At 44.8% G+C, this 10,921-nt stretch overlaps 3 protein-coding genes across 3 annotated transcripts; 2 read left to right on the top strand and 1 right to left on the bottom strand.

Annotated features, from left to right (window-relative positions):
* Positions 1 to 968: 968 nt before the first annotated feature.
* LOC124173626 (histone H4) lies at positions 969 to 1,457 on the top strand. Its single transcript, XM_046553048.1, has one exon. The coding sequence runs from the start codon at positions 1,068 to 1,070 to the stop codon at positions 1,377 to 1,379; it is 312 nt and encodes a 103-aa protein (XP_046409004.1). The 5' UTR covers positions 969 to 1,067; the 3' UTR covers positions 1,380 to 1,457.
* Positions 1,458 to 2,269: 812 nt separating this feature from the next.
* On the bottom strand, positions 2,270 to 9,077 carry LOC124173618 (histone H2A). The gene is made up of 2 exons (XM_046553038.1): positions 8,945 to 9,077; positions 2,270 to 2,758 (listed from the first exon to the last, which is right to left on the bottom strand). Exon 2 carries the CDS (start codon positions 2,695 to 2,697, stop codon positions 2,323 to 2,325), a length of 375 nt encoding a protein of 124 aa, XP_046408994.1. The 5' UTR covers positions 2,698 to 2,758; positions 8,945 to 9,077; the 3' UTR covers positions 2,270 to 2,322.
* On the top strand, positions 9,047 to 9,511 carry LOC124173624 (histone H2B). The gene has a single exon (XM_046553045.1). It carries the CDS (start codon positions 9,100 to 9,102, stop codon positions 9,469 to 9,471), a length of 372 nt encoding a protein of 123 aa, XP_046409001.1. The 5' UTR covers positions 9,047 to 9,099; the 3' UTR covers positions 9,472 to 9,511.
* Positions 9,512 to 10,921: the final 1,410 nt, after the last annotated feature.

Here is a 10,921-nt window from a genome sequence, read left to right on the forward strand (position 1 = left end):
AACTGCTGGCGGAAAACAATCGTCGCGCATGGCAACATCTCCTGACGACATTTTTTGAGTTCGAGAGATGCCTACATTGTCGTAACTCGATAAACGATTGAGTGTACTCCTGACTTTGTTATTCTGAAAGAACTTCGAAATTTCCGTTACTTATGAAATTTAAATTGCCATTCTGTAAAGATAACATTTTCCGTCAGGAAACTGCCAGGATGCCAAGCACTCCATCTGCAAAAAAACATCTTTTCATAAGTTATATTCATACCTTCCAGTATTTTTCTATACTATTTTTCATTAGTTAATTATAATTATCATTAATTACAACTTTATTATTTTTTCATTCTCTTTCAGCTTTTCTTTATGAAATATTATTTCATTCTCGTCGATGAAAGCAATGGGAAACAATCGTCTGTATGACGTCTAGTCCTGAAAAGGACTTTTGTTTTTGTGCCGACAAGAAGTCGACAGCGACGACGATCTAAGCGCGCTCTCCGCGGATACGGCGTGCCAGCTGGATGTCCTTTGGCATGATGGTGACGCGCTTGGCGTGGATGGCGCACAGGTTGGTGTCCTCGAAAAGACCCACGAGGTAGGCCTCGGACGCCTCCTGCAAAGCCATGACGGCGGAGCTCTGGAAGCGGAGGTCGGTCTTGAAGTCCTGGGCGATCTCACGGACCAGGCGCTGGAAGGGCAGCTTGCGGATCAGAAGCTCGGTGCTCTTCTGGTATCTCCTGATCTCTCGGAGGGCCACGGTACCTGGGCGATACCTGTGGGGCTTCTTCACTCCACCGGTGGCCGGCGCGCTCTTGCGAGCGGCCTTGGTGGCCAGCTGCTTCCTGGGGGCTTTGCCTCCGGTCGACTTACGGGCTGTCTGCTTGGTACGTGCCATTTTCCTGTCGGGAAAGTAACTGAAGCGGCCGATTTCTCGACCCAATATATTGGCATGAGTGTGTAGACTCTTACATGTGCCGAAATGTGATTGGCTGAGAGTGCGAGACCGTCGAAAGACGTTATAAAATGGAAAGCCGAAAGTCAAGCAAGCACGATTCTCTCACCGAGACAGCAGCAACATGACCGGACGAGGCAAGGGAGGAAAAGGCTTGGGGAAAGGAGGCGCCAAGCGTCATCGCAAGGTTCTTCGCGACAACATCCAGGGCATCACCAAGCCGGCCATTCGCCGTCTGGCCCGCCGCGGAGGTGTCAAGCGTATCTCCGGACTCATCTACGAGGAGACCCGCGGTGTCCTCAAGGTGTTCCTTGAGAACGTGATCCGTGACGCCGTCACCTACACCGAACACGCCAAGAGGAAGACCGTGACCGCCATGGACGTCGTGTACGCCCTCAAGCGCCAGGGACGCACCCTGTACGGATTCGGTGGTTAGATTTCCATCGCGGCAGCAGCCCATTACATCTGGCAGCTGCAGCATCATCGAATAACAAAGGTCCTTTTCAGGACCATAGAACATGCAGGATATTATTTGCCATTGCTTACACTCGTCGCAATCACAGAAATGTGATGTCATCGATAATACATGAGAACTAAGGTACTGGTTGAGTAAAGAAAAAAAAAATTGATGGAATTGTCACATGACAAGTTACTATTATGCTAGTAAACCAAATACTTTCATTCATATTGAAAGTTGATTGAGTAAACTGCTGAGGGACGATCAATTTGTTTCTATTTCTTAATCCAACCCATATTACCGACTTCAACAATAATGGTCACTAAGTGTTCTATTTCCGGTAGTTATTGTTACATTTTACAGCGGCACAAGCCGTTAACAATGTCGTCCATTGATAGTGTTACTTAGCAACGACCAAACGCCTTCGTCGATTTTCAAACAATTCTTCGACCGAATGCGGTGACTATGACACATTGTTATACATCGCCTATCTGTTGCTTAGAAACGCACTGCTGCCAACATATTTTCAAACTGCTACATAGCATTCGGACTTTTTGGATATCCATTCAAATGTTCCTTTTACAAGGCGAAGCTATGGTATTGCAACATGTTTTTCCCCCATCATAATACTAATCCCTTAATTACTATTCATTCATCATCACAGTTTCTCTAACTCTGTTGGTATGCTTTCGTCACACTTGCTATCGTTCTATTATGTTATAATTTTCAAATTTTATAACCACTTGACAACTCGATCCACGACCTCTCCACCAGAGAAACAGAAAGTAATTTCTAGACTTTTTATGTGCACATTCTGGGAAGAGTACCAAATTCTTTGACATAGTCGTAAGACTGACAGACCTAGATGGTTTGCGGTCCTAAAAAGGACCATTTTTTTATTCTCTTCGTAAGAAGAGAACGCTTAAGCCTTCTTCTCGGTCTTCTTGGGCAGAAGCACGGCCTGGATGTTGGGCAAGACACCACCCTGGGCGATGGTGACGCCAGACAGGAGCTTGTTCAACTCCTCGTCGTTGCGGATGGCCAGCTGAAGATGACGGGGAATGATCCTCGTCTTCTTGTTGTCACGGGCAGCGTTGCCTGCCAATTCCAGGACTTCGGCGGCCAGGTACTCCATGACGGCGGCGAGGTACACGGGGGCACCGGCACCAACGCGCTCGGCGTAGTTGCCCTTGCGGAGCAGACGGTGGATACGTCCCACGGGGAACTGAAGTCCGGCCCTGCTGGAACGGGACTTGGACTTTCCCTTGACTTTGCCTCCTTTTCCGCGTCCAGACATGTTGAATCGAGTTGCTTTCGGCGGTACGGTGTAGACCTCTCGACGAAATGTTGATTAGAACCTAACGCATTAATTGATGCGCCGAAGGCGCGATTATAGCTGTACCGGTGAACCCAATTCACCCTAACCAGCCAGGTTACATTAGAACAATTTTTGTGCGCAGTTGTTTGTGTTGTGAGGGTAGTGATTTGTTTGTGTGAGCAGAAACTTAAAACTATTGAGGAGGTAGATATTTACATTGGGATTACTTTAATACAATATTACATAATAACAGGTTATCTTTACCTTGATGATAAGGAGTTTGTTACATTTGCTATGGATGATGAGGGTGGAGTTACTTTACTCTCTTTTTATACATATATAAATATTTTTTTTTTTTCTTTTGATTTTTTTTTATAATCTTTTATAATATTTTATTTTTTTTATTTTTGTATTCCATTTTTTTGTGTTTTTTATCATTTTTTTTATGTTTTCTTTTCTTTATATATATATTTTTTTCTTTTCTTTTCATATTATATTGTCATCGTCAATGTTAGATTAGATATGACATTTTATAAACCTTTAATTAGAGTGAATGAATGACTAATTTTCTAGAAGAAAGACATAGGAAAGACTCATAGGCGAGTAATGAATTGAGGCAGTTTGTATGTAGTAGGGATTTTTGGGTTATAATCCCAGATGTGTTGGAGAAGTGTATTGTGGGTTGCCCCGAGTCTGGACTTGTTTATGGTTGGTCCTGTAGGAGTAGCAGTTGATTCAGGAGGAATTGTTTCTTTTCCACTTTTGAGTGGAGAGAGGAGAGGTGTGTGCTAATGTTACTGAACCACGTGAATAGTTCGTTGTCAGCAGGTTGGGGAATAGCGGATGGATCAAGTGGGGGGAATCCGTGATTGGTGGCGGCGGCGTATGAACGAGGTAGTGAGGGAGGAAGGGGAGTGGCTTGGTTGGTTGAGTTTGCAAGACGACGGGCTGCCATTGCAGCTTTTGCCGCTCGATGTTTTTCGCAGCCTCTGTAGCTGGCGGTGTGATCAGAAGAGCAGAGAGCGCATTTAGCTGGTTCCTTGTCAGTTTTTGTGCATTCTGACGACGCGTGGTCGCCTGCGCATTTCACACATTTGGGGGGAAGGCAGCAGTGGTTCTTGGTGTGACCTATGGCCTGACACCTATGACATTGAACGGGAATAGCTGGTTTTTTGAAGGTATCTATTTTAACGCCGAGACCGACGAGGTGATTGATTGCCATGAATTTAGCTGCGTCTATTGTGTGTTCTGTTATTACATGGACAACCTGTGTTGGGTATTTGGGGACTGAGGTATGGCCTAGGTCTCGCAGCCTTTGAGACGGTCGGGTGGAGAAGATTCTGGAGCATGAGATTACAGGGAATCCTAGATTTTGCAGATCTGTTAGTATTTCATTGTCATCAACTGAGGCAAAAGTACCTCGCAGAGAGAATTCTCTGCGCCTGTTTTCTTGCAGGCAATATGTGCTGTAGGGGATATTTAGGTTGTTCAATGTTGCTTTGGCTGCAATGAAGTCGGCTACGTTAGAGCACTTGATAATTGCAGAAGAGTTCGATGTTGCGTGAGAGATTGGAGGAAATTGGCAATTTTTAATTAATTGGGCATGTAGGGCTGGCCATTTGGAAGTATCTGCTACTTGAATGGGAGGTATTTTCTGTTTTTTATTGACTGCCATCGTTGAGTGAAGCTCATCTTGTGGGGTGGATGCATTGCAATCCATTAGATCGCCTGTTGTGGGGTTGACATTGGTGCTTTTAGCGGCCATTGCGGTGTTTACCGTGTTAGGAGGTGTAAGCATGTGATTGGCAGGTTTAAATTGGCTACCAGAGGGCGTTTTTGTTGACTTTGTGATTTTGGCCCTCTTAAGGGCCTCTGCTGGAACGGCTTGTCCTAGGACCTCGGGAGTGGTATCGTTGGAATTGTCATTGTGTGGGGGTTCAGTTTCAATAACAATCTGGTAATTGGCCCTCTTAAGGGCCTCTACTGGAATGGCTTGTCCTAGGACCTCGGGAGTGGTATCGTTGGAATTGTCATTGTGTGGGGGTTCAGTTTCAATAACAATCTGGTAATTGGTCCCCTTAAGGGCCGTGTCACTTATGGCTTGGTTTGGCACAGTGGTGGGAGTTTTTTGTCTTTGGGGTTTAGGTTCATGGTTGGTGGTCGCTTTTGACTTAGAGTTGGACTTTTTGATCGTCGATTTGTTGTTGACGTCTTTAATTTTGGCGCTGTCGCCATTGACTTGTGCCAGAGGGGCAAATTTGTTTTTGTCAGCAAATATGGGTGTGATTGTGATTTGCTTTCCGCGGTTGCGTGCGGAAGCTGACTGAAAGGTAGAGTCCAGACTCTGACAAGGGGCCTGCGCGGACCTCCTCTGGCTGGCCGGGTTTGCTGGTGGGTTTAGAGTGGTGGGTGTAGGAACAGATGGTGACGCGGCCGGAACTGGGATGGCCGGAGTGGTGGAATTCGGGTTTACTGCTGATACCGAGTTGAAAATGGTCCCCATAAGGTCCTGTCTGACGTCTGCCGGCAGTTTAGCGATCAGTTCCTTTACTGTCCGCAGCAGGGCATTGGTGTCCTCGGCGGCTGATGACGCAGAGCTCGTTGTGGCCGCCATGGACTCCATGGCGGCCTGATGGTAGCGTTGGGGAGGGCAGGGAGGGCTGTTTGGGGTCCCTAATAAGTGGACCCGGCCGCTTTCCCCGGGGGTGCAATGGGCGATTCTAACGGCCCAGAAGCCCGGGTACTAACGGCCAGGAAGACCAAGGGAATTTGTCGCAGGTGAAAAGACGCCACCCGAAGGTGAGAACCGCGACGGCTACGCCCAAATTTAGGTACAGGCGCAGCCAGCCGCAGCCCTTCGGGCGCTCTTTTGGCGACTAGGGAGTAGGCGTTTAGCCGATTGCGTTGTCTTCTTCCCACAGGGGGTTGCGTGAAGTCCGCGGCCGGAGCAGTTGATGGCGCGGCTTCTTCTGGGGTTGCTTCTGCCCAAGGTTTCAGATCGGAAGGCTCAAGCGTGTTGACGGTTGAGTTGTGTCGGGAAAGTAACTGTTGATTAGAACCTAACGCATTAATTGATGCGCCGAAGGCGCGATTATAGCTGTACCGGTGAACCCAATTCACCCTAACCAGCCAGGTTACATTAGAACAATTTTTGTGCGCAGTTGTTTGTGTTGTGAGGGTAGTGATTTGTTTGTGTGAGCAGAAACTTAAAACTATTGAGGAGGTAGATATTTAAATTGGGATTAATTTAATACAATATTACATAATAACAGGTTATCTTTACCTTGATGATAAGGAGTTTGTTACATTTTGCTATGGATGATGAGGGTGGAGTTACTTTACTCTCTTTTTATACATCTTTATATTTTTTTTTTTTATTTTATGTTTTCTTTTATAATTTTTTATTTTTGTTTTCCATATTTTATCATTTTTTTTTCCTTTCTTTTCTTTTTATATTATTTAATTTTTTTTATTATTTTATTTTATATTTATTTTTTATTTTTATTTATTTTTTTTTTCTTTTCTTTTCGTTTTATAATATCATCATTAATTGTTAGATTAGATATGACATTTTTTTTTTTTTTTTTTTTTTTTTAATTAAACTTTCTATTGAGAATTACATATTGTAATGTCTTTTTACAGTATTACTATAAACCGTTAAACGAGGTGACTAAATCTACAAGAAGGAAAGATACAAGATAGACTCATAGGCGAGTAATTTGTTGAGGCAGTTTGTATGTGGTGAGGGTAGTTGGGTCATAGTCCCATAAATCTGTAATTGAAGTGTTATGAGTTGCCCCGAGCCTGGACTTAAAATTGTTGGCTAATTTAGAAATGAATTGGGTTACTGTGGGAAGGTTGTGAAATTTAAGAACGTCTGCGATTCTGACATATCTAGATAAGTTTAGGAGATGGCGAAGGGAAATGTTTTGGAAGCTTTCCAATTTACGTCTTATTGTTGGGGAGAGTGCAAATATCTCGCAGCCATATAGAAGAGTAGGTCTAACCGTGGAGGTGTAGAGTTTGACTCTGCCGCTGTGAGAGAGGGGGGAGGTTTTGGAGCATAGTGCGACAATTGCCTGTCTAACTCCTCTGGCTTTGTTGGTGCAGTATTTCAAGTGAGGGTTGTATGATAACTTTTCGTCTAGCAGAACTCCAAGGAATTTGTGGGTTGATGCTCTTGGTATTCGAGTTTTGTTTATGAAGGGTGATGTTTGTGGTGCGAATTTACGTCTTTGTGAGAAATGAATATGTGTGCTTTTGGCGGCGTTGATTTTTATTTTCCATGTTTTTGTCCAGTTGTTGATGTGTTTTAAGTGAGTGTTAAGTTTGTTAATGTTGGTGTCTCCCCGCCGTGACGTCGCCGCTATGGCGGTGTCATCAGCGTACATGTGAAGTGAAGTGTTTGATGTATGTGGCATGTCGTTTACGAATAGTGTAAATAGTAGTGGACTGAGAATTGATCCTTGCGGAACTCCTGCCTCCATTGGTCTGAGGGATGAATGTGTTTTAGCTTCGGCGACTAGGAATTGTCTCTTGAGAAGGTATTCCCTTATGAATAGTATGTCAGGAAGAGGTAGTTTTATTTGATTAAGTTTGAATAATAAGCCTTTATGCCAGACTTTGTCGAATGCGCGCGCAACATCTAGGAACACCGCGTCCGTTACAAGGCGGCGTTTGAAATTATGGCTTATTTTCTCAACAAGTCTGAGTATTTGGTGGAGGGCTGAGGTGTGTTTTCTAAACCCATGCTGTTCGGGTCTGATTATGTTGTTATCAGCGGTGAATGAGTCGAGTCTGTTGAGTACTAGGATTTCAAGTATCTTGGAGAGATTTGATAACAGGGATATAGGGCGAGAGTTGCCCGGGATTTTTGGGTCTTTCCCTGGTTTGGGAAGAAGAACGACTTTGGCTTTTTTCCAGGTTGCAGGGAAGTGTGGAAGATTGAAACAGTGGTTGAGTAGGTTAGAAAGGAGAAGGGGGAATTTTGGACATCTGGCGGCAAATCTGAGTTGAGAGTTACTGATATTGTCGAGGCCTGGAGCTTTTTTAACTGGGAGAGAATTTAACAGAGCTAGGATTTCGGAAGGAGTGGCAAGAGTGATGCTGGCGTTGGAGCTTAGAGGCAGATTTTTCGTAAAGTTGTTGACCTCAACTTCAATTGGTGAGGAGGATTTGTCCAGTGACATGGTCATTTGTAGATGATCTGCTTGAATCTCGACTTTTTTACTGGGATCGAAGATAAGAGTAGAGTTTACTGATAAGGGATGGTACATAGTTTTATTTGTTTGTTTTAAGGATTTAACAGTTTTCCAGATGGGTATTTTGCCGTTAGGGACAGGGTTGTCAAATGTTAGTTTTTGTATGTGTCTTTCCCAGTGGTGACGTTTCACGATGCAAATTTCAGACTTGACTTGAGTAGAAAGGCGGTTGTATAAGGTCTTGTCTAGGGGATCTCTGTGGATTTGCCATAAACGGCGAGCAATGTTGCGGCGCTTTATGAGGTCGACTAAATACTGGGGGAGTTTGTCGTGGCATTTGTTACGGGGAGTGAATGAGCGTGAGGCTCTTTGTTTGGCTGAGTTCAGAGCGGATGTAATAAGGTTGACTTGGGTGTCAATGGTTGCAGGGGTTGGAATTTCAATAGTGTTGATTTTAGAAAGGGAGTCATTGAGGTATGTGATGTATTTGTCCCAGTCCGTGACGTTCATTTCGGATGGTGCAATGGGGTAATAGTGTAAAGGAAGTGAGAAATATAAGGGGAGGTGGTCAGATGTGAAGGAGTAGATTACAGAGGGAGTGAATGAGGTTGGGAGATTGTGAGCAAGACCAAAGTCAATCACGTCACATGATTTTCGGGCATAGTGAGTAGGGGAGAGTGGAGCTAAGATTTGAAAATTTTTGTTTTTTATGTAGGAGTGTAAGATTTTTCCGTGCTTGTTAGACGTGTTACTATTCCAAGCTGGGTGTTTGCAATTCCAGTCGCCGAAGTATATGCCGTTTTGGGTGGAGAACAGGTGATCCAGATCGTCCACTGAAAATTTTGTGTGTGGTCTGCGGTATAAAGAGTAAAGGTGTAACGGACCGTCTTTAGTGTTTATCGAAATACCAAGAGCTTCGAATTTGTTTGGGTCAGGTGAGTTTAGAAGGGCGTGGGGAATGTGTTTACGGATTAGGATGGCTACTCCTCCGCCTCGTGTTAGGCGGTCCAGTCTGTGATTAGAACCGTGTCTGTGTGGCTTATACATTTTATGGCCTGCCGCTGGCCGACTGCTCCGTCTACTCGACCAATCCGGTGTCGGCGAGTCCCGACTTCACGGCATATAATAAAAATCTAGCCAAAAATTTTCATTCTCGCTGCTACGCAACGTTGGTACCAACATGCCACCCAAGACTAGCGGAAAGGCTGCCAAGAAGGCCGGCAAGGCCCAGAAGAACATCTCCAAGGGAGACAAGAAGAAGAAGCGCAGGAGGAAGGAGAGCTACGCAATCTACATCTACAAGGTCTTGAAGCAGGTCCACCCTGACACCGGTATCTCCTCCAAGGCCATGAACATCATGAACTCCTTCGTCAACGACATCTTCGAGAGGATCGCCGCCGAGGCTTCCCGTCTCGCTCATTACAACAAGCGCTCCACCATCACCTCCAGGGAGGTGCAGACCGCCGTCAGGCTCCTGCTCCCCGGTGAACTGGCCAAGCACGCCGTGTCTGAGGGCACCAAGGCTGTGACCAAGTACACCAGCTCCAAGTAAATTACTTGGTAGCGCCCCAACGGCCCTTTTTAGGGCCCTACATCATTCAGTGTGATGTTTCCATTGCTTACTTCAACGACAAAAACGAAGTTCCACTTTAAAATTCACAACGGTAGTCCATATCTCATTTTCAGTGCTCAGAAGGTCCTAATTGTTATGATTACTCCTTGGTTGCCATAGCAACAGATTGTTGATCATTCATCAGTTATTTCATTCCAACAGTCGGTGATTGTTGGCGTCGCATTGTCAAAGCGAAGTGTGACGGTGTCTCCGGGCTCTCTCAAATGTTCAAGTTCAAAAATCGTTTTTCCACGAGCATAACAGATACAATGTTCCCACAAATTAATAATTTATGCAACATTATTTTCTCTTTCCTTATCTTCATGGCAGATGTTTTTCCTTTCCCTCTATCGCGTACATGAATTTCTACTATCGCTATATGTAAAGTCCTCCGTAACGTCTCCACAGTTCCTCGTTGCATGACAATCCGTCCAGTGCGTTCAAATTTTGTCTACTTGCAGCCGCACGAGACGATCGTTAACGTTATTTCCTTGTTATGACAACAAAAGGCACTTTGTAACTCAGAAAACTGGTGGGACTGTTTCTCTTACGTCAAACCGTTTATCCGTTATTCCATCATTTTCAGTTCACTCCATATTCCACGTTGGCAGCCCATTGTAATCCATCTTCGAAAGCCTCTACTTTGTCACGGGAGGTCCGCGCTTCAGCTGTCTTCCTTTCCGCAACATTTATGAAAACTAACTCTTACAGATCCATTTCCGAAACTGATACTTTTGAAATGGAAATTTTTTATGCGCCGTTGATGCTCAATTTCATTCCTGTATGACATTTCACTCCAAATTGTTACAAAGTCAGATAGTGAACTATCGAATCTAATCACCGAATGAGTATAACATTCTTCAAAAGCCATACATATCTTCGCCAACGGCCATACCACGTTGAATACGCGAGGCGAGAGGACGTCTAGAGAGAGAGCTCCCGACCGTATTTTGTTTTTCGTGGATTTCGGAACCGGTTCTAAGCCCCGGCGATCGCACCCTGCGATCGCCGGGAGCCTTGCTGAGTGCGGGCTCGGACAGTTTTGCGATTTTGTGACGCGACTAAAAAAACGTGTGACACACGTAAGTGTGTTTAAACAAGTTAAACTCTAGTGCAACAGGGGTTAGCCATGGAATACCCAAAGGTCAACACCCTATGTTTGGAGTTTGAGAAGAATTTTGAAGCACCACAGCCCCTAGAGATCCATGATTTCATCATGTCAGAGCTCGGGGTTCGGATCGAAGAGGCAGTAGCGGTAGTAATAACAAACAAAAGAAGAACGATTTTTTTGAAATTGAAGACGGAGGGAAGAATGGAAGAAATACTCGCCGCAGGCGAGTCAAGGAAGATGGGCAACAGGGAGGTGAAGATTACATCGGCGAGTAGAAGA

This window comes from Ischnura elegans, unplaced genomic scaffold (assembly GCF_921293095.1).
Source record: "Ischnura elegans unplaced genomic scaffold, ioIscEleg1.1, whole genome shotgun sequence".
Lineage (NCBI taxonomy): Eukaryota > Metazoa > Arthropoda > Insecta > Odonata > Coenagrionidae > Ischnura > Ischnura elegans.